This window comes from Pseudopodoces humilis, chromosome 2 (genome assembly GCF_049639895.1).
Source record: "Pseudopodoces humilis isolate 2021_Gansu_Grassland_sample_001 chromosome 2, ASM4963989v1, whole genome shotgun sequence".
NCBI classification, from domain to species: domain Eukaryota; kingdom Metazoa; phylum Chordata; class Aves; order Passeriformes; family Paridae; genus Pseudopodoces; species Pseudopodoces humilis.
This window is the reverse complement of record NC_142201.1, coordinates 70,129,858-70,154,186: the sequence shown is the minus strand read 5'-3', so window position 1 is coordinate 70,154,186 and position 24,329 is coordinate 70,129,858. Positions and strand designations below refer to the sequence as shown.

General features: G+C 38.3%; 1 protein-coding gene across 3 annotated transcripts in view; it reads left to right on the top strand.

The window, feature by feature from the left end:
* The first annotated feature begins 5,936 nt into the window (after positions 1-5,936).
* TNFRSF19 (TNF receptor superfamily member 19) overlaps positions 5,937-24,329 on the top strand; it is a 56,898-nt gene continuing 38,505 nt past the window's right edge. The window contains exons 1-4 of one of the 3 annotated variants that reach the window (XM_005516266.3): positions 5,937-6,120; positions 6,270-6,356; positions 17,929-18,017; positions 18,565-18,675. In XM_005516266.3, coding sequence (XP_005516323.1) covers positions 17,952-18,017; positions 18,565-18,675 — 177 coding nt within the window. In that variant the 5' untranslated portion in view covers positions 5,937-6,120; positions 6,270-6,356; positions 17,929-17,951. Of the gene's footprint in view, positions 6,121-6,269; positions 6,357-11,347; positions 11,392-11,699; positions 11,921-17,928; positions 18,018-18,564; positions 18,676-24,329 lie in introns of those variants that run through there. The other 2 variants (XM_088052212.1, XM_014255447.2) reach the window with 2 other exon arrangements.

Sequence of the window (24,329 nt, the reverse complement as noted above, 5' to 3'; positions counted from 1 at the left end):
GCTCTTGATTGCAGAGGGAGTAAGTGCCCACAGTTTGTGGTCATTCCATAAGGAACTTGAATTGCTCAGCGCAGGAACTTGGATTTTTGTTTGCAGTATGTACTTTGGAATATAGGATTTGATACAGGCAGCACATGATTTTTCATTTGAACTACTGAAGTGAACTCCCAGATGCCAAAGTAATGACAAAGGAAACTAGAATTTATCATTAAGGGCTGCACTAATATAATTCACAGGAAACTACAAGAAGTATTTGAGCATCTTGACTAATGCATTCCTACAGGTTCATACTTTAACAAAATGGGTACTGAATCAAAGCTCTGGTGTAAAAGAGTATTTTAGAAAACAACTTCAAATAAAACACTGATGAAAAAACAATTCCAAATAGAACACTGACCAAAAAGAAGCCAGTAAACTTGTTCTTAGTTTGTTCTTGATTACCTGTGGGGAAAATAAAGGCTGGGAAAGAGGGCCAATTCTGCTTAATATTGGCAGAAAAAAGGGAAAAGGAAGGGAGAAGTAGTACAAGATCTGTGAAATAGACTGAGAGTGTTTAATTTAAATGGGGAAAATTCTGAGCTATGAAAGGCAAAACGGAACAAATTCTTGAAGATAGAAGTGTGGTTATGTGATTGCAATGGCTCTATGATCAGACATATGTATTTATAAACAACATTTTGTCTAAAATAAGAACATTCTTTTTAGTTGTAGCTAACTTCATGATCTTTTAGAAATTATTTTGCTAGAGTTTTCTTAAGGGAATGCTTCTGAAACTGTTTTGATAACAACTAGGCAGGTGGCCAGCTATGATCTCTGCTCTGGATCACTGAATTGTACATCTCAGGTTTCTCTATTCTCTCTCTTTCCTCTTAGCCTGATTTCACTGCATCTTCTATAGAGCAGTTACAATTGGATTTGGAGTTCTGGGGTGTTTATATTGTTTTTTGCAAAATTCGGCATCTCATGGGTGAAACCTCAGCATGCTTTAAGAGTAAAGGCTGGATAATAAAGTGCTTTGAAGAAAAGGGTGTGTTATAAGGTATGTAATTTTTCTTTAAAGTAGGATGAGAATACAGTGCTTCAAAAATATCTGCTAGCTTCTAAAACACAAATTACAAAATCATCGAATCTCCTGTTTCAGCTACATGAACAATACTTCTAATCAAGCTTCAGCAGCCTCGGGGAAGTCAATTCACTGACACAACTCCACCAGCACCTCTGGAAAGAGTGCTAGGTTATTAAAGTTTGCAGGCTGGTGCAGAATTTCACCCACCCTAACAGGCAGAAAATCACAGTGGATGATTTCAGTACAAGTGAAAAACTCCATGTGGAAGAAGGAAGGAACGTCCTGTCTTTATTTAATGAAACAAAAAAGAATGAAGACATGACAGAAGCCTCTTTCTTTACTTTTTGGATATGTGTGAGGACAGGTAAAGGCTGTGAAACTTCAGTGCACTATAAAGTGAGAAGCACACTATTGCCCTTGGGATGCTTGTTATTCATGTTAATCTTGAAGAACAGTTTCAATACAGAAACTTCTGAAGTTTCAGAACCAGAGTCTTTTGGTATGGAATTCATGAAGAATTGCTTTGCATTATTTCAGGTACGGTATTGCAAAAAATTATTTTTACATTATTCTAAGGGGATAGGAAAACATACTGAGGGGAACTGGATGGCCATCCTGCATAAATTGACACCATTCCTTCCATTTAATTTTAGCTAAAACTTACACAGCTGAGAATCTAACACAGTGAGAAAAGGTAACTTGCCTCCAGTCATAGCCATGTAATAGAATCAGGAATAAAACCACAATTTCTGACTCCCAGTCACAGGTAAATTAGCTATTACTTCCTACAGCGTGCATCTACATTATCCTTGAAGACAACCTCAAAGCCAAATTCACAACCTTCCACATTACCTAGATGTGGCAATGCCTTTGAGGCTTCCCTTAGAGTGATCCACCTGGTGAGCCAAGAACTAAAAATCTCCATTTTGCTTAGATCTTAAGGTACTCATAAGGGAACAAATCAAAGCTGTCTCCTATGAAGACCCATGGAGGGAAAAAAACCCCACAGGCAAATTGGAATAAAAATTCAGGACCAAAGACAAGCAAAACAAAGCTGTTTTTTCCACCCAAGTCATGAGGTCAGAGATCTGCTATTGCAGAACACATAAATGGCAGTCAGAATTTTTCTCCTTGAAAGTAAAAAACTAATGAAACTACATCCAAAGCTAGTATTAACTAGAGCAAGTTGCACTGCAATTGACTGTGCAGAGTGTTGCAGATTAGGCTGAGTCTGATGACACTCTAGGTGATAACAGTGAGCCAGTTTTTCAGGAAATGCCAAAGGGTCTTGGTTTTTCTGCCTAAAGGTTCTGTATCTGAAGTTCTTAAACATTATGACTCTTAAGGATCTTGCAAGTGCTGAAGCAGGAAGTGGGAGTGGGTATCAGCAACACCTGGACTAACAACACCCATGTGATAGAGCAGAAACAGGATGTTAGCTTTTATCGGGAGGGCAATGCAGATAATGCAGGAGGTTGGATTTGGGTATTCTAAAGCATCTCTCCTGACCACAGGACTGACTTGCCTCATAGAACAATATCCCCTAATGCTTTAGGAGGGTGATGATCAGCACTTCTTACATCAGCTGGGACCAGGACAGATAAGCATTGCTTCAGTGACAGTGCTGATCTGCCATAAAAGGTGAAAATGGTCTTCTAAATCAGCATCTCACCATTTATCATCAGGAGACAGCAGCCACAGTAGCTGTGCATGATGAAGGCTTGTAACTGCATCCATGCTGCTTGTGTGATATTTGTGCCACACTTAGAAAGGCTGCAGCTAGCACAAACAGTGGCTGCATGGCCAGTGAGTGGGCCCTAACAACAGCCCTGCTTTTCTGGTGGTGATTCCTGACTTCCTCTCTGAACATCTGCTGGAGTTCCCATGTACCGAGGGAAAACAAAGGGAAGAGGTGCAGACAGCACCTGTATAAAGCAACGTGATAAATCATTGATGTATATGATTCAAGTATATAAGGCATAGCTTGAATATTAGATATGTTAAAAATTGAGCAGGGGTACAAACCCCTTTATTTGTTTTGATTGTTTCTTCCACAAATAATTTTTCCCAAGATTTAGTTATAATTAAGAAACTTCTCCAGAAAGCTCCTATTTCTATCAACTGACTATCGTTCATGGTTTTGACCCAGTTAAGCGCTGGCTATGAATAGCAGCCCTGGGCTTTGTTCCATTTCCCTAAAAATTCTTAAGGAGGAATCTGAGAGCCTGAGATCCTCATACGGCAAAAAGAGAAGGATAAACCCACTAAATGTTTCTCAAGGAAGATTCTGTCTAAATTTAGAAAACTCTAGATAATTAATTAGGAAGAGACTGCAGGACTTCAGAGACACCTCTATGGTTTTGCACAGGAATCACAAAAAAGCTTATTCCAGAAATCTCTTTAAATACCTAGAGAGTGAGTAAAGTTTCAGTAATTTCTGTTCCTACCCCAATCATTTCAGTGATTAAAATCAAGCATCTAGAGAGGAACCTAGTGTACTTCAGGCCAATTTTGCTTGAATGCCTTGCTAGGTTAGTGACTACAACAGAAAGCATGAGCTGATGATCAAAAAGTGCAAAACTGAAGTGTCATCTTAGGTAGGTTCTGTCTCTGGCTCTGGTCTGTTCTGTCCTTTATACAAATCACAAAATATCATTATCAGCTTTCGGAAAAATATTGAACTATAGAGACAATTGTTTTTATTGTTACACACATCTGGCCAAATTTTGAGGAGACGTAGAATAGGAAATAGCGGATAGTTCAAGCTGACAGGCTCCACAGTGAACGGTAGTGTCATAAATGCAAAATGCAACTCTTAACCTTTAGAAGGTTAATAATTAATAATTAAGGCAACACTTAACCTTACTTCTATTTTTCATAAGTATGAAAGAAAGATCAAAGATCTCTAATAAACCATCAGGACTTGCTTTTGCTTAAAATCCAGAGAAATAAGAAGTGCTTTCTGTGAAGAGCATTGCTCTTAAAGCACTATTGAAATTAAAGGCGTTATTTTAGTTCTGCACAGCCCACCCATAAATTTTATTTCAAGATAAGCATTTCCAGTTTTACCACGAAAGCTACAAATGGAGTTTTATCAAAAAACTTTCTGGTGATAGAGTTTTAAGTCAGAAGAGCACAAATTAATGTTGAAAGAGAAGTAAGCAGCCAGGATAATTTTCTTTTATTTATAATAAATGGAAGTGGAAATTAGAGAAAGAGAGAAATATATGGTTTGTTCCTGTTTTTTTTCCCAGAAATGTATACTTGGAATACCAGATTCATAATCTGCATCGTACTCCTTTGTACGTGCATCATCTCTTCTCCATCTCAGTTACCCGAACATCCCTCAAAGGCCTGCCTGGATAGGTGACACAAACCAATATTTAAACTCCGTCCAGCTAGCAACAAAATCACATTCTGCAGCTCCCTTTGTAAGGTTCTCGAGTCTTTCTAGAAATGTTCCCTGCCGTCTCCGGGAGGCAGAGTGCTCCTTGGCGGCCCGGTGCTGCCCACCGTGCACCATCCCACCAGCAGAAGGCTCCCTATCCCACCGAGTGCCGGGGAGCAGCATCCCCGAGCTGAGCCAGGCGAGCCAGGAGGCTGCAGCTCACACACCAGGAGCAGAATGAGGGATCTATCCAGTCCCCATTATCCTCTGATGCTTTGCTTTTGTTTTAACGCTCAAGGCGACTGTGTCTAGCATATCGCCTCTTTCTACTTTTGCCTTTTAAATGAATTCTCGGTTACTCGGTGTGCAAATATTTGCTTGCGTCTGCCGGTGGACAGGGTGGTATCACTTTCATCTGCACGTGGGGTATGCCCAAAGTATGGGGCATGCCTGGATGGGAACTTCGGTGACATCTTCAGTATGGCTGGTTATCCTAAAATCCATCCTGCTTGATGCTCGTATGTTTCATTAACAGATGAGTACAGAGGGCTGCCATGATCTCTGTGCCGAAAGCTAACTTAGCCTCAGATCACAAAATATGAAATTCAGTAGTACATTTCTTCTGCCCTTCTTCTGCACTGCAAGACAGAAAGTCACAGCAGCCTCGAGGATTCCCCTGCTCACCAGGGCTACACAGAACCCTCGAGCAATCCCAAGGACTATGAGCTGTAGCAGCACAGAGAATGTCTGCCCATATACTTTCATGCCCCAAAAGCCTCCCTCTGATGAAGCTTCAAATCTATGCTGGCTAAAAAATGCCTTTACACTGAAAAACACTTCTGTGAGTTACTTATGGCAGCTTTACAGCTCATTTACGCAAAGGAATCATGAACCACAGATGAATCAGGCTCAAATAAAATGATTTGCAAAAGGCCACACAGTAAGCAACAGGGAGGACGCGAGCCAGGGACTAAGTGCATGCTCTTTTGTGCTTGGTTTTGCCGGTGCAAAAATCCAATGCCAGTGTGCAAAATACATGATTTTCTCTGCTCCAAATCTCAACAAAGAGAAAAACAAAAGTAGTTTTCTCTCGTCTCTTACAGCAGCCTAGCAAACCGACCTTCATGTCTGACTTTCAGAACTTTATGGAAAATTGTAACTTTCTTTTGCAGACAAAATTATAAAGCATCTTTTAAAGAAAACTTTATAGCTGCACTATTCTCCCTTCTCTGGAGGAAACTTAAATGTGGTAAAGACTTTGAAGTGAGCCTTGGGTTTGTTACAATGGACTAACCTGATTAGAAATCATGCAAACTCTTGCTGCTCTTTAGCTGCATTCCCCCACAGGCTGTATTACAGCTCTCTAACCAGTCCCACAGCATTGAATGATGTCATGGGATCTGCAGCTCAGCGAGATGAAAGGGATAAAGCGGAACCCGCTGGCACTGGGGAAAGCTTCCAACACACAATCCACAACACAGCTTGGGAACTCAAAAGCTACAGATCCAGCCACTCAACCCCAAGCATTTCAGAATCGTGTGCATTCTCCCAGCACAAGCAAGGAAAGGGGGAAAAGAGCTAGTGCAGAGCACTGAGAGGCAGAATTTGAGTGCAACTACCTGCTGGAAAAGGAGCTCTTTTTCCTCGCCAAAGCACTGCCTTTGATGTACGGCAACTGATCACTGATCAGATTACAGGCATTTGGTCTCAGTGCTCGTCTGCCTTTGATCTGCATGGTTAATTTTATTTTCCCGGATTTGGAGTTTCGTCTGGGCTTGTACTGACATACTTTTTTTTTTTTTTTTTTTTTTTAAGGACGTAAAAGCATTTAATACAGAAGTTCTGGCGGTGTGGAATTAAGCTGCAGAAACTCTGGCACTGGAAAACTTCATCAGATAACAGGTACTGAATTTTGGGGTTTTTTTCCTGTTTTGTGTTGCAAGATTTTTTTAAATTATAAAGTTCACATAACCGATAATACTACACATCGCTGTGTGTACAAAGTTCAAAAGATTGTTTGTAATTTATGCAGCATTTTGTTTGCAGCTCTTGGGCAGAATTATATTGAGAACAGACTGTCTAGAATAATAGAAAACTGAAGCAAACCCTGCTTCAATGCTTTGGGGACACAAAGGGTTTTGGGTTGCACTGCTCATTCATACCATCTATAGCTTTGTAAATTTATATTTGAATACATGTATGACATGACTCAGGGGAGTACTTATTTTCTAAGAGAAGACCAACCTTATCTCCTACACACTGTCATACTTTGTTTGTTCTCAGTGTGTTTATTAAACTGTGTCTTCTTCGAGAAACACTTTTAAGCCTAATAGTTCCATACTCGAAATGAAAAAAAGTCTCCACTTCCACAACTTACTAGAACTAAATTTATAAACATGACATCCTTATACACAAAAGGAAATGGTTTTAAGATTGAAGAGATTACAGTTCAGCTGTACCATATGAAATCTTGAAAATAAAAGTAATCTTTTAACCTGATGCTAGAAGTTTCCTCTAAGGCATTTTAATAAATATATTAAAGATACCTTAGGTTTGTCTGGAGCCAGAAGCTAGTTTTGCTGAACTTTGTAGAAGTTTTTCTGCATTTTAGTGGTGCAATTTCCATTCACAGTGTTTGTATTCTGTTCCTCAAACTCCTACTTATGAAAAGTATTGTGTTGAAGAAATTTTAAGACATCAACTCCAGAAATTCATTATAAGAGAACAATCTTTTGAAGGTTTAGGATTATTCACATATTTGCAGTTTTAAAGGGCCAGATCTCTGTGTGAGTTTGGGCCAAATCCATGAGTGTTCTGTGCCTGCAGCTGGAATCAGACTGTTAAAATAAGACTCAAACTCCTTCTGTAGTATTTAAATATAATTTAGATTTTCAGAAGAACTTAGAACCCATAATTGGGACCAGACTTGCAAACATTCCAGACACTGAGGTCTTTGAAGATCTAGTCTTAATGGTAGCTAGTAATACTGAGTTATATATTCTTAAGTCCAAATTTAAGTGTTTATAAATCTTAAATACATTTATAACAAATTGCAACTAAAAGTCAGCATAAATTACAGCTGTTAAGCATTATTTGAAAACTATTCTTTGAGAGGTCTCCCAGTCCACAGGACCATCAAGATCTTCATATTTCAGTATGCACCATAGTGCAACATGCAAACCCAAATTTTAACAGTCTGCTTGCATCTGAGTAAGATCAAGTTATCAACACTTCCAAATAAATGTAGTTAGCTTTCATTACTCAGTCTGCAAAATTTGTTTCTTCTAATTAAAACTGTATTTGTTTATATAGAACTTCCATTTACTGAATATCAAGAGATAATATGCCAGACACAGATTAACTAGGCCTGACTTGGTATCATTTAGTTTTCTATGCCATCAATTAATTCGTATTCTCACTTAACAAGTCAATTATATTATAAGAAAAGTAATTAGCACTGTATGAATAATATGTGTATAGCTGTCAAGGAAGAATATAATTTAAGGCATAGCCAAAGCAAAATTTAGTATTTCTCCCTAACAATGCTGTACTAAAACATGTTCCTTTAACCCTGAAAAGTTACAGGGTTTATGGCTTTATTTATTAATTCTGTGCTTCACTGATAATCTTATCTTCCTTTCCGGTCCCCTCTTGCTTGTTGCTTGTTTTCCAATATGTACAATTATTTTCTGAGGAAAATTGTTTCTAAGCCTTATCTCTGCTTGGTGTATAGTAGAAAGGGAAGCAAATTTTAAAAAATAACACGAGGAGTCTTTTTCCTCAGAAGACAAAATTACTATGGAAGTCTAATACAATTAAACTATCACTACAAGGATCTGACCTATCACACACATGGGTGAAATTGCAAGCAGGAGGAACACTGGTTAATCAGATAGATTACAGTGTTGAGTAGGATTTGCATCGATAATTATTTGCAACATTTGGGCCCTGAAAATGCATTTAAGAAACAAAGTTTTTTTCATTTTGCAAAAAGTCCCTAGGATTTTAGGTTATCTCCGCAGATATTTAAACAAAGATGGGCGTCAACCCAATTAAACTGAAAAATATCTTTGTTTGTCTGTATGTAAGTGAGGCTGAAATGAAAACACACTTGAACACATTCAAGCATGGTGGGAAGAGGATTTTCAGCATTTTTGTTGTTTTACATAGCAGTTCTCTGAGAGTTTAGCCTGTCATTGATCTGACTTTTAAAGATTAAATAGTAATAATTCTTGGCACTAGTAACTTTGCTTTTACTAAGAGCTGTATAAACATTAATTAATCCTCAGGCTTAAGCCTTCAGAAACAAAAAGTTCACAATGCTTTTTCAAGCAAATCTGACTAGGAAACTCACCAGTGTATGATTTATTTATTAAAATAACTTGAGCGATTTCTGATTATAAATGGATCCATTTCCAAACAGTGTGCCTTAGATAACATCATAAACATATTTTAAGGTTTGTAATAGTTAAGATTATCAAAAGACATTGCACAGTTATACTGACATCAGTTTCCAACAGCTGTCATAACAAGAGTAGATCTATCTCACAGTTGACTGGGGGAACTGTGTTAGCATTTGAGATATGAAGATAACAACTTCCTATTGCTGTACAATTTCTGCTTCCACATCAGATATGTCACGCAACTTAGTCTTATCAAAGGGGTCAGTTGAAACTGCTTTCCAAATATTTCTTTTTTGCTTTCTCTGTTGTAGTGAGAATCTCTGTACTAATTTCAACAATTCACTTCTTCAATTTCCTGAGAAGCATCATGATTTAAAACAAAGTAAATACCACAATTTGCAACATCTTTCAGTGATGAATGGAACTGATTAATCCATTTTAAATTCAGGGGAAAGATTTTACATGCTGCAACAAGGACTTAAAGATTTAAGTTTCAGTGTTAGAGACAACATGTTGCTCTGAGTTCCTTAGCATAGGAACCCACTGTCTGATGAAAGTCTCAATGTTTCTTTATATGGTAATCCTGAGTGTTTAGTCAACACTTCAAGAACTCTGGGGTATTTTAATACCTTTGTCTAACTATAGTACTTTAAGACAAGTATCTGAAACATACATGATGATTCTACTAAGAAAAACTCATGCAATAGTTTCACTGGTGGCTCCAGAAAACAGATAACATACAAAAGATTGTCTGTAAACAGTGAGACTGTGCATAGTGCTCAGTGCTGTGCAGCAGCTGCTATTCACAACAGATGCACTGCTGTTGCGCCATTCCTCACTGACATTCCAGCCTCTTGCAGATCTCCTCCTGGCAAGGGTCCTGAAGCAAAACTCTTCTTTGAAGGCCCTTTAGAAGATAATTACATGAAAACCCCTGTTCATTTTGCGTTGTTTGGATTTTATAATTGAAAACAACTAGTTTTGTAGAAATCATTTCTCTCTTTGCATACAACTTTCTGGATTTCAATGAGCACTCCTTGTTTTTAGAGAAGCCCATGTGGCTGGTGATCTTCAAAATTTTGTCTGTGAGGAGGTCCAAAAATTCTGTTTATTTGAAAATGTTTTACTTCCCAGTATAAGCATTTGTTCATTTTTTCAGAGCCTAACACAGTTCCTTGTGTTTCTATATGGTTGTCTAGACTGTAAGTGGATCATTAACCTTTTCATTAGAAGTAAAACTAATGATCTGAAACCCCTGCAGCAGCAGTTCTTTTACCAAGGTCCCCAAGACTGGTTTCACCAATGTTGGAGCATTACTAACTTCAAAAAAGCTCCTAATTTGTGTCACAGTAAGTAGCAGTAACACCCAACCTTGCGACAGTGAAAAATTTACTATCCATGAAGGGCTGGATTTCTCCATTTCTCCATGGATACTCGCATTTGGTATTGACACTGTGCTTACAGCTGGGTAACTTATTATCTGCAGAGTGGATAAAATATTCCAGGCTCTGAACTAGAAGGGAAAAAAAGCTACTCAAGTTCTTTGGAAAGGAGGGCTTGCAGAAAGGAGAATTTGCAGTGTGTTATCAGAAAGCCTCAGTCATGTTTTTTGGGCAGGAGAGGTGGAAAGGGCTTTGCTGAGTTACAAGGGCTCATTCTACACTCACCTGAACAGTGGCCAAGGGCCAGCCCCTTTAGAGCAGCCCAGCAACCATAAGCCTGAGCACCCTCTGAGGGGAATCAGCAATGCTAAGGCTGCAGTCCCAAAGCCAGGCAGCGTCTGGAGGCAGGGGTGGGCACAGGAGTGCCTGAGTGAGTGCCCTGCTACTCCTATAAAAGGGACATCAGTGCCTCACTTGTGATTCACCCTGGCTTCGTACCGCTGGTCTGAGGCACACACCTCAACTCACACCCCCCACCATGGACACACGGCGCAATCCATTAATCCATGATTCCATGATTCCACGATTCCGTGAATCCATGAATCCATCAATGAATCCATCAATGAATCCATCAATTAATCCATGCACCCATGCATGTGTTCATGCATGTGTCCATGCGTCCATCCATGCGTCCATCCATGTGTCCATGCGTCCATCCATCCGTCCATCCGTCCATGCGTCCGTCCATCCATCCATCCACCCATCCACCCATCCATCCACCCACCCATCCATCCGTCCATCCCTCCATCCATCCATCCATCCATCCATCCATCCATCCATCCATCCATCCATCCATCCATCCATCCATCCATCCATCCATCCATCCATCCATCCATCCATCCATCCATCCATCCATCCATCCATCCATCCATCCATCCATCCATCCATCCATCCATCCCATTGGCTGCCCGTGCTCAGCTGACGGCCCAGCCCGGGGCGGGCGCGCCGTTGCCGGGGTGACGGGCCGGGCGCCGAGGGGCGGCGGGCCGGGGCCAGGGCCGGGCTCGGGCTCGGGCTCGGGCTCGGGCCCGGGGGCGGTGCGGGGCGAGCGCTCCTGGGCCGGCCGGGGCGGCCGTAGCCGCGGTGTGGCAGGTGGGTGCGTGCGGCAGCCGGGCCCCCACCGCGGAGCGGGGCGGCCACGGGAGAGCAGAGGCTCCCCCCGCCACCCCCGGGCCCCGAGGCCCGGCCGGGCTCTGCGGCCCGAGGCCGCCCCGCCTGGCACCGACCCGCGCTGCCTGGCCCCGGGGCCCGCGGCGGGCGGCGAGGGGAGGGAGGTGATGGGAGCGAGCTCCGCGGAAAGCGCAGGCTGCGGGGCAAGGGGGAGGGCTCAGCCGGGCGCCCTCCTCCCCGAAGCCGTGGCTCCGAGCCGGCCCCGGTGGGTACGCGGGGCACGGCGCAGCCACGGAGCCGCGGCTGCCGCTGCTGGGTTCTGCGGGTCTCCACAGCCCCGGAGCAGCTGCTCCGCGCCCCGGAATGCGGCGAACAAAAAGCCCTGGAAAGCTGGCCTTTCATGTTCGCCAGCGCTTCTCGCGTCTGCTGCGTAAATAAGCTGCTGTTTGCTTCAAACAATTTTATAGCCGGAGTTGAAGGAATAGGAGCACCTAACTTTTTCTTTCGGCTGGTAAGAGGTTTAAAAGCCCCAATTACGGTTCGGTTTATTGAAAAGGTTTTGATTGTCCGCTTTCCTTTCCTTATGGCTGTCCCCATGGCTTGGACCACAAGCTTTACCTGATGGTCGTGAAAAGTCTAAGTACTTATTTACCGCCTTTATATTTGCAACTACTTTAGGCGGATGCTTTTATCAAGTTTATAAAGTGGTCCAATAGCATTTAATATAAGTGACAAATTGATTCAGTCTGTAGGTAGGTTTCTTAACTATTGCATAATCTCTTTCAAGCATACCTTCACCATTGTGTGTAAAGCAAGTTACCTGGATATGTTACCTGGGAGCTTGTTACCATAAGAGAAAAGGGTTGGGTTTTGGGGGATTGTTTTTGTTTTCAGTTGGTTGGTTGGTTTATTGGTCTTTTTTAGCTTCTTTTAGACCTAAAAGTAAGCTTCTTTATTAATTTACTGGTAAGATGCTTAAAATGTCAGTTAAGGAGGTAATAAGTCACTTTTGCTCACTTTCAACAGCTTGCAATCCTAATAAAAGAGAATGGTGTGAATGAAAGTAACTCATGTCTGTGGTTTTTAAGACATTGCATGCCATCCAAAACTGCTCAAGGCTGGCTGGATAAATGTAGCATATTGGCATTGCACCATTGCAAGGTGTAGTAACTGTATTAACCATCCCAATGCTTTATAATTCATGATCCCTAAAAATTACTTTGAAAAAGAACTATTAGTATATTTTTGGTGTAAATGAAGTATGAGTATATATATGGCATTCTCAATGTATTACTTATTCACATATCTGGGTACAAAAGTACAAGTGCATCTTGACACTTAGCTTTCATCTAGCAAACCAGCATCTGCTAGAACTTGAGATGGGCGAGATGTATTAAATAGAAGGAGCAACATTTTTTTTTAACCACAGTTTTGATGTTGTAGGAGTAGGCTCATCAACTTTGGTGAGAGTGGGAGTTCTTGTGTGAATCGCAGGCTCTGATCATCTAAAAAAAGCTTTGTTTATGTGTAGGAAAAATGTTGCCATATTGCACCTTTGTTACAATATTTCACTCTAATGTCAAATTAATGATAAGCTGGATATGTTGAAGAACACAAACGATAAACTGCTTTATCACCATTATTCCTGTAAAGACAAGTACTTCAATCAACATAACTTGAAGCATGTGGTACTCAGAAGAAGCACAAGTATTTCCTGGCTGTGTCTTGTGGCCCTGTCTTTTTCTCACCTCCATCAGCCCATAAAATACATCTAAGTGTTTTCACTAGCAAGGTTCTTTAATCTGCTACCTTTGTCTTTACAAAATCAGAAATAAATGCATAGCTGCCTAATACAATTTCATGTATGGCAGCTTTGTAAAATACAGATCTCTTCAATGTGGTATTTAATGTGATGGATGGGCCCTAGCTGACAGTATGGAGTTTTTTCCCCCACATTTCTCAGAAAAGTTGGAGCAAATGTGGTCAGACAAGACCTCTGAGGGAAGAGGGAATAGGGAAGATTACAAGGGCTGTGGGCAGGGTGTAAAGGGAAGGTGTTCCAGACCTGAGACAGAAATAACAATGTGCAGCGCTGTAGTGGAAGTTCTTGTCCCCAAATTGCTCCCTTTCTTTGTCTTTGTCATTGCAGCAGTGTGAGTACTTTCCCTTCTCTCGTTTCTTGCCCGTGGGGCACTGAGTCTGCTAAAACCATCTGCCACTCCTTGTTTTATTGCATGCAGTTGACAGCTGCGGGTGGGAAGTAGGTGGTTAGAAAAGGAGCTGAGACCCTATTTGTTGGATACCAGAGACCTCTGTTGGCAAGATAAGATGATTATGTTTTCATCCCTCTTTCTTACCCAGAACTTCTCAGAGTACTCTGCCAGTGTTATAGAGCGTGTGAAAAGTGGCTGTCAAGTAAAAATATCAAATATGGGAAATTTCTAAGACCTGTGAATTAACTGGGAATTCGCAACTTCATGTTAAGTGAATGTAAAGCTGTGACCCTTCACCATTTCTGAAGTTTCCCTTAGAAGGTGGGATGTTGACTTCAAGGTTTTGATGCTTCTGTGTCTAAGAAACCTGCTAGTCAGCCATGATTTAGTCATGCTGCTTTGATTCTTGAGGTGGTGTGTCTTTCACAGTGGAACTTTAAGTTTTTTGGAGAGAAAAAATAAAAATTTTTCTGACATGGACTTTAAAGTAAAATGATGACTATTCAAGCAAGCTGGTAAGTGTAAGAGTAAATTTTAGGGGGCAATGGATTCTAGAACCCTAAAAGGCTGGAGGTTCTTCCACAATACACTTATTACATGTTTCTTATTTATTGTTTGATATTGCTCTCTTTATGCATATGCATAGTAGGCCCCAAATGGCCTTAAAATTATGCAACCACATTTCCTAATGTAAATTCTCTATCCTGAGTTCAGAACATTATCAGTAATGATTGCTTTTCCCTGAGTATTTTAGGCAAGCATATTACTGTTAAACTAATAAGATGTATTTGGAATGATTTAGTGACCTCAAAAAACTCTGCCCACAGGTTTCTTTCTTATAATAAAATTGAGTATAACTGAACTCTACATTTTAATTATCTGTATCTGGACAAGAGCAAATAGTCTTTAAAGGTATGGAACCTCTGTTTACTCACACGGGTTTTAGAGTCAAAAAACTGCTAATAACTTCTTACTTGAAAGCATGAGGTGAATGACTGGTGTAAAGCCACTTGATACCATGAGTGAAGAAAGTTGCCCAATGGCAACCTATTATTAAGTGCTGCAGTCTCTGTTTTTTAAGCAGGGCTTTTGACCAAACTGGAGACTGAAACAGGAAACATGCAGCTGACACAGTTCCCTCTCCTTTGGGACTTGTATTCAATATAATGAGTTATTAATGTTGCACTAACCATTAAGGTACCTTTCAATTATTTTTATCAAAATGTTGTCATAAAAGAAACATTTTATTTGTCCTCTTAACAATGGTTATTTCTTGTACACTGGCTCATTTCTTTCTCACGTGTTAGCATATAGTCTTTGATATTGTTTTAGTAGGAGTGGTGACGATGGGCACAATGATGGCATGATAGAGTACCATAGGCATTCATCCACATCTGCTGAAATTATTTAATTGTGTTTTGGTGCTACTGAAGTGCTCTGAAGTTTAAGGTCTATAAATCTGCAGGCTTCTTGTGGAGTCTTTGCTGATTATAGAAGACATATTTTATAGAAGATATCTCGTATTCTAGGCGTGAAGCTATAAGATCTCATGAAACTTGTAATGGTCAGTCAAAACACTGAAGCTTAGTTAAGTGCAGGATAAGTTGGAGAAGTCCTTGATAGTTTGATGCCAGTTATAAAACACTTGATTTTGAAAATTTACTCTGGGTCATGGAACTCCTGGTGATTAGACTTGCCAAGACTTTTACAAAGGCAGTAGATTTTCTTTTAAATAGAGAATATTTCACAGCTGCAATCAAATTTCACACCTAAGTGAGCAAAAAGTATTTTGGTGCAGTATGGTTTACCACGTGCTTTTTATGTTCTAAAAGTCTTTGAGGTGCTTGCTATAAGAAGATCATCTTATAACAGGGCAATTCCAAAACTGAAATACAAGATGTCAGCATGACTAGAAAGATTTTTAATACTGCTTTTTGTTCTGTTCTGGCATTTGTGATCCAGAATACTAAAAGATGAAAATACGTAATTAGCTTTGTTTCAGCATTGGTTTTGATAAGTTATATATCTATACTGATTTTTTAACAATATTAAATCTTCAAGCTATTGCATATTGGAGAAAAGGGTTAATATACCTGAATTACATTAAGCTAATATAATCTTATTGCAAATAATTAGTCTGCAGGACAGTTAATTGGGCTGCTCTTAATTTTCTTTTTTTTTCCATGCTTCAGGTGACTTGCACAGAAAAAACAGACTTCTTAGATTATGTTACAGCTCCGTATTTTAGATCGTTAGGCTTAGAACAGGTCACCGCAATTTTTGTATTGAAAATTCTATGTGAAACTTGATACAAAAATATACAATTATTACACTCTTCAGCTTCTTTTTGATATGTTACACATCTATTTTCAGAAGGAAAAGTAAATATTTAAACTTAAAATAAAAGTAACTTTTAACCTTAGGAAGAATCCTGGTTTTGAAATTTTGGTAGTATTCTAGAGGTGGTCATAATTACATTAGAACTGTAGTATGATTTAACTATTTTTTAATTTTTAAAGAATATATATGACTTGGAGTAATCACTTGACATTCAAATCTAAGAAATTAAATTATATTTACAACTTTATTTCCCTTGCACACTTCTGTAAAGTTTTAACTCCTATAGCAATTAAGAAAACACATGAAGTATTTCTTTTTTCCACTAAACTCTATTACGTGAAATCAAAAAGTTAATGGGGATTTTCCTCACAACTCCCATTAATTTCAGCATGATTCTTTGAATCAAAATTTAATCAGTTTATTTAATTTAACTCTTAGACTTTTAGCTTTGCTGTCTCCGAATCAAGTGAAGTCAATCTTGTTCTGGACAAGACAATCTTTACAGGACTGCTTTTCGCTAATGCGGCATAGAGTTGTTTATTGTATTATGATTCTTAGTTATTTTTTAATTTCTTCATATATTACTCTTGAATTTCTGTAGCATTTCAAAGGGAATGAACAGCAAAATTGAACAGGATAAAAATTAAGGTTTTCTTGATACTTATTTCAAGGTTACTGAGGTGTAAAGTCTCACAATTTGTCTCTTATCTAATCTGGTTTTACTTAGAAGATATACAGTTACTTTTTGGATAGAAGATATAATGTATGGTGAGTGTATTTACCCATTTTGTATGCATGGAAAAACAGATGAGAAATGTTTCTTGGAATTTCTGAGTTCCCTTAACAGTATTTTTTACTGTTTCTGACCACTATCTGCTATTACTAGAAATCATTTCGTTCATGCATACCTATTTTTTTCAGCATTAGAATTGTCAGCTTCTCACGACTTCAAAACTTTAAAATTTTTTTTGACTCTCCTTTTTCATTTTTCTACTTGTTCTACAGTACTTTTTTCACTAAGTTGTATTTTGGTCATCCAGAATTATTTCTGAGTTTTTTCCATTTAGTGTTTCTTGCCTTAATTTTTGTCCCTCAGACTTAAAAAATAAACATATGCCAAATACTATATCTTCATGTATTTGTATTCCTTGAGAGTATACCTTTTTTACCCATGTTGACATGCATTTAATCTGATAATTGTCATTGGCCCATAGACCATCACCATCACTCAGTGAGAATAATGCTGTCTGACATATCTCTACTTGCTCTGTTCTTTCTAGTGTACTTTTGCTCATTTTACACTTGAAAGTACAGCTTATCTTAAAAAATATCAATAGTGATACTGAAGTATACTTTCTTCTTATTGATTAGTATTCATTGACTAGGGTGTTCATGCAGTAAAATGTGAAATTGTGTGGTAATTATAGTTTGTGTTCATTCTGGTTGTATATTTTTGAAAGCGTGTTATGCTTGCAGTAATTCCTTGTTGGAAAGCATTTTGCAACTGTTCTTAACGTTTTTCTCTTATTTTCCTTTTGTTTTGGGTTCCATCCTTTCATTTGTCAGTCTCTACTCTTAAATTACAAAAACTACATGGCATATTTGAAGAAATTTATTTTTGTCTGTTGATCACATACTTATTTGAGTGTCTAACAAGGAAGAAACATATGTTAGGGATGTTAGATTAGTAAATGTTGATGTTCTCTAATCTAGACTGATAGCCACCTTTTCTTTTGAGATTTTAAACTATGGAAACTGTGTTTATTTTCTTGTCTTCAAAAGGCATATGATTTTTATAGCATATGTTTGTTGTTTAGCAGCTTCCAGGAATCCATCTGAAAATGTTAATGGCATTGACAGATTGTATTTTGACATGCCAAGTGTCATGAAGTATGATGGACATGTGACTTCTCCAGTTTAAAAGATCTAAATATATATGTATTTTTTTCTTTTTATATTTTTCTAGGGAGAAAGGTTTAATCACAAGAAATGGATGCTAAAGGATTACAAGGAGATGATAAACTGAAGGTGCTTGTCATTTTAATAGCATATTTGGTAAGTTAAAGATTAATATTATTCCCCCATGTTGAAAAAATTGTACTGAACACAGAATCTGTGTCTTTCACACATTACTGCTAACACTGAAAGTCTTCAAATGCTGCACACAGACAATTGCTTACACATTTTATTGATTTCAGCTTAAGTCTGGTCCACTGATTCATATAATTTTTGGCTGCTCCTCATACACAATTACAAAACTTTACCTTGTGAGCCTCTTCATGGACAAAGGAGTGGACTAGAACAGGAAATAAAGGTGAATATAGTGCTGGGGAGGTGATCCTGCTTCACAGGTGGCCAGCTGTTACTCCACTGTGCTTTGTACATAGTTTAGGTGTTTGGAGTATTCAGTTTATGGACAGAATGTAGCATAGCACACAATTATATTGCCTGTTCATTGTACTTTGGCTTGCTGTAGAGCTAAGGGTAATTAATAATTCAGAAAGTTATTTTTAAGATCAAAGCATGAATTTATTTCTCAGATTTAATATATTTTGATGAATTTACCCTTTTTTTGGTTTTGTTGTTGGTTTGGGTTTTTTAGCTAAGCAAGGTAATTTGTGAGACTGGAGACTGCAGAGAACAAGAATTTAGGGACCAGTCTGGAAACTGTATCCTCTGCAAACAATGTGGGCCTGGAATGGAACTCTCAAAGGTAACAAAATCATGCTTTCTTGAATTTACTTTATTTCTGATAAGTGCATTTACATATGTGATCTAAAATAATGGATATCTGTACTTGCATGAAAAGATTTATTGTTTTGGCATTTGAGCCTTTTGCAGTTTTTCAAGAACCATGTTATCTACTTCATTTTATACTAAATGCTCAGTTCATAAAATGATGCCACTAATAAAGTAGGCAGTTCCATCTGGATGGGCTCTCAAATTATTGATTTAAAGGTGAGTTAGTGCTACAAAGGAGGGAAGAAACTACAAAGGGCAAAATAGAAAACTACAAGGAGTTAAGACTGAATAACCTTACTCTGTAGAAGAGAATGTGAAAAATTAATTTCAAACCAGTGATTGGTACAGACTGCTGACATGGAGGGCCTTAATTCTTACAGCGTTGACATTGACAATGGATTCTGGATTTTAGGTGAGAAAGTTGAAATATTTTATATATGACTCCTTGTTTTAACAGAATGGTTTATAATAAAAAGGTCATAAGCACACAAATACAGAATAAGATTCAAATGAGAGCTAATATATTTCCTTAGAACAGGAGGGAGATAGGTGATTGTTCTGTTTTCACTAGGTTTGTGGTTGGAGCACTTTTGGGAGCCAGATTTGAGTCAGGCTCGATTTCTTTGTTTTACAATTCATTAAAAATGCTATAAACCTAATTCTTATCTTTATACCATGCAAAGTAATTGAAAAAGGTTGAGGCCAGAAAAATACATGATAATATTTAGAAATCACATAAGAAATTCTTGTTAATATCATGGAGGAGGAAATATTAATGTGAATCTTATGTAATTGTATTTTGCTTTTATAACAATTGCATCTCTTCCAAAAGAAAATCACCATAAAAGTTTTTTAATTACTAGGTTTTTAGGACAGTGGAAATGAATCAATGGAGATGAATGCTGCCTGGGATTATGGGCTAAGATTCAGTAGAGCTAGAAAGTTCACTTGGCAAAATTTTCAACAAAATTTCAAGTCTGAATGCAAGTCACAAGGTGAATCTTAGTTGTTTTCAGTTCAGATAAAGTAGGTGCTGTGCATGAGCAGGGATAGTGAACAATGAAGGAAGATATAGCTGAAAGAAGGAGAAGGCTGGGGTGTGTTGGGATTCACTAACTCAGTTATTGGAGGTGAAAGAGACAAAATGTGTTGCATGTCTTGGGAGACTGGATGTCGTCAGGAAGGAGCATGTCCTGCCAGAGACATGAGGAGAGTAAGGCAAAAAAAAGTGCAGGGTGGTGTCAGGAAGGGTGAGTAGACCTATGAAGACTCATGTATGTGTAAAAGCCTTTCTTCAGTGTCCAGCTCTAAACCCACATCTTGCCCATTGTTGGAGGGTGAAGCTGTGACCCTGCCATAACTGTGTAGTCAGATCCACACCTGAGAGGTGTGGCCATGAGGAGCATGCCCCTTTGCATGCCAAAGGACGAACTCTGACTTTCACTTCTACTGATAGTGTAAAAAGGATGGTGCAGGTGGAAGTTAGGGTGTTTAGGGGAATTCGAAATGTTTCTTTTGAAAATTTTTTAACAAGAACCATTACTAAGTTTGATGTGTGTGTGTTCAAACTGCAGGGGGGAAAAGAAGCTTTCAGTTGATGTTTCTATCCTACTATGTTCAGCTCTGAAAAAAGGCACAAGTTAAGTATTGTGGCTTGCGTGCAATTTGAAGGGATTTACTGAAACTGAGTGACACATTTTCTCTATCTCTTGACCCCCTGTGGTGAGTGTTCAGTTTGTTAACAGAAATATTTGGTTTCATACTTTAGTTGGAATTCCTTTGTATGTTGGGCAGTATTAGTTAAGGTTTAGTCATAAAAGCAATGCTGTTAAAGCAGAGATTTGGACATGACTTACGACATGGATGTGGTTTTGTTTGGATTTTTTCAGATTGGCCTTAAATTTGAGAACTCAAAGGTTCTAGGGGGTGTTTTAATTTATAAAGGCACTTGTAAATATGGCACTTTGTAACAGTGGCCAGTACTATGTGCATTTATATAGTCAGATAATATACTTATCTAGTAGGCAAATAAAACCCAAAAGCATAAAAATTAAGGCCCTCAATAATTACACTCAATTTAATAAAGAAATACTAAAAATCAGAAAGTTTATAGTTTACAGTAGTACATTATTCAAGTTATGGTTTTGCTTCACCTATTTTTGTTTGCTGTCTGATAGTCCTGATTCTTAGGACTAGTTTGGTGTTTTTGAAAATATGAATGCTTGATTAGTTTCACTATGTAAGCAATTACTTCTCACAGACATTAACAGACTTTCAAAAATATTTTTTTCTTCTATGCCAGAAATGAAATAACAGATTTTGCTCAAACCTAAATTAGTGGAATCATAATTTCCTTCATAAACAGAGGCACAGTTTTCTGTGAATCATAGTGAAGGATGTGATACTGTGGCTGTAACTGAAATGTGGTTGAGAGTAGTCATGTAGAACTACAGCTTGAAGCAACAAATATGAAAAGTCAAAGGTCAGAACACAAAGGGAAGAGGTGTTTAATGATACACTTGAAGTAATTTGGAGCCCAGGAGAAGTTTTGCTTCTTTGGCTTTTTATGTATGAGAAAGCAATGGTGTATTAATATTATAGTTTAATAACAGCTTCTTAGCACTAAATAATATGTCAGTTTTCTTATTAAATATTTAATGCTCATGGATAAAACTAGATATATTACTGGATGTGTGAGCAGAATTGTGCGTCTAAGTGTATAGTAAAATACAATGTTAGTGGTGGGGATTTTTGTTCAGTTCCCCCTGAGTGTTTTAAGTAATTGACAGACAGGTTTCTTTTTATCTTCTTTTTTTATCTTCTAACAAAACACATCAGCCTATATTGTTGAATGCAAAAGCCCAGCTTTTCTCATCTTGTGTATGAGAAATTACTTTATCTCAGTTACAATCTAAATATGTAGTTTTCTTTCTTGTCATGACTGACTTTACAGAAATCCAGGGCAAAAACCCAGCTGTACAGACTGCATATATGTATGTCTGTGTATGTATATACTTATTTTTGCAACTATTATTTACAAATTCAGTTATATACATATATCTTTGTTGCTATAGTATATGAGCATTTCACCTTTCTAAATTAAGGAAATGCCCTTTCTCAACTTTTACATGAGACACTAATAAAAGTCAACTTGCTCATGGTAATGCAGGAATTTTTTGGTAGAACAGAGTAGACAGGCTGTAGAGTGGAACAGAAGCTTTCTCTTCACAAAGCACCATAAGACGAAGGGTGATGGGCACAAATTGTACCAGGAGAATTTCTTTTTTACAGTAAGAACATTTGTTCCCTGAAGCAATCTCCTTAGAGTTGTTGTCACTAGGAGGATGCAACTGGACAGGGTGCTAGATTATCTCAGATCGGCTCAGGCCCCTGAATCATGAAAATTTGAATAAGACATTCTTTCAAATTTCCTTCTAACCTGGCTTTTCTGTGGTTCAATGGTGAATGTTTTAATTTTGGTTGCTCAGTTGATTGGATTGACCTTCCTGTATAGGTAAGCAACTTCAGACACCCTTAATAGCATGAAACAAAACAAAACCAGCAAAAAATCCATCTGTATTTCATGTAACTAACTCTGAATCTAGACCATTCTTGTCAGCTTTTGTTGTCACAGTTTAATGGGGCTCTCTTTTTCAAAATGTTTTTAAAGTAACTTTTTCTTCCTTTAAGTAAGAAAGAAATAGTACCACCCTCAGCTTTTCCTTTCTGATTTCCTATATACTGTTCTAACAACAATGCTGCAATGTTATATTAGCTTAGAACTAAAATCCATTGATCAGTTTTGTAATTGTATTTTTATTAAGTACTTTTAACATACTGCTATCAGAAGAAAGGAAACTTTGTTATTGTATCAATAGAACTGATGGGGAAGAGTGAAAGCTGCTTTCCATATTTTTTGCTTCTATTTGTTAATTAAAATTTAAAAATCTCTGTATAGCCTTTTCTTCTCTTAAACATGCATCTTTGGTAATGTTTGTGAAGCCTTTGAATCACTGAATTAGCTTAGTTTTCAGTGTGCAGAGTCTTTGTTTCAGGTTTTTTTGTTTGGGGATTTTTGTTAGGTTCTTTGGGTTTTTTCCTTTTTTTTGTTAAGCTGTGCTTTCTTCTGGGGTGAGAGACTGAAATGGTTGTGTTGGTTCAGAAGGAAGCATTTGCTTCATGTGTCTCAGCATTATTGCATTTCTCATTCATTTAGTAGAGAGCAAAGCATCACACAGTTGAGCACAAATCATTTAATATCTTTCATTCTTGAAGTGGCTTCAGTTTGCCAGTGCCTGAATAGTCATTGGTTTGGCTTGATAGTAACTACCTTTAATCCTATCTTAGATAAGTTTCTGAAATAATCAAACCTTATTGAAGTTTATACAAATCACAATTAATGCAGAAAACGAACAAACAAACGTGACATAGTTTGCGTTTCAGCCTTTTTTAAAAATGTTCAATTTTTTAAAAATGTTCAATTTTTTAAAAATGTTCAATTTTTTAAAAATGTTCAAGCACAGGAATGAAGTTCCAGTTCTTTCACCATCATTTTAAGTTACCAGCTGAACCAGTACACTGAGGACAATATATGACAAGGAAGGAGTAGAAACCAAGGGAAGAAAGGGAGAGTGCCTGAAGCCAGCATAGCCATCAAGTAAGCCATGATAAATACTGTCACTGAGAGACAGCTGGTGGTACAGAGGCAGCCTGATGGTTCCTAAGCTGGGGCTGTGTATCACAGCTTGCTTCCTTGTACCAGGGATATGGTGAAGAAAGAGACCTATCTGTTGTCTCAGACAAAGGAATTGTGAATTAAACAGGCAGGTACTGTTTGAAGCTACTCCTGGATGTGGCAATCTTGACACAGAACATCAGAGTGCTGTGCTGGGGCTGACATATTGTCACAGCAAAGCCACCGAGAGCAGCTGCTGCCATGTTTACCAGCCACTCTTCACTTTTCAAAGCAAGAGAGCTGCTTGTGAGGAAGCCTACCAGATCTCCGCTCAGGAGATGCCAACATGTGTTTCTGGAAACTGGAGCAGCTGCATGTAGGCATGTCAAACCATCTTCACTGAGAAACTTTTCTGACCCTAGTTGTGCACTTTGACACAGCAGCTAAGTCATGCTGTTTCTGCCTGTCCTGCTCAGAGACTTCTGCTGATACATCCAACTCATTATTGGATTCTAGATGAGGCTGACCCACAGCCTGAGGTACTTTGGGAAGCTAAAACTGTGTGCTATTTAACAAGGCCATGTACTCAAAGGTATTAAGAAAAACTTAATTTCCCAGCACCAGTGTAGTGCCGCAACCTGTTACATGACATGACAACAATTAAAAGTGTCTTAATGCTGGGAAGACTTTGTCTTGAGAATACCCAAGTATTCTTGTAATCGTCATGGCATAAGTGGAACTGCTCTGCCTATGTTGTCTAGGGACTTACATAGGTTGTGGATAATCAGTGGAACGAGAAACAATTCTAAAATGTACTTGTAGATTATAATCTTAATGATGCCTGAAAACATTTTTTTAAATTAAATTTGAGGTTATTTTAATTGAAATAATGTTTAAAATCTAATATACTGTTCATTTACTGTCTGTGTTGGATTCAACTTTTAGGGAAA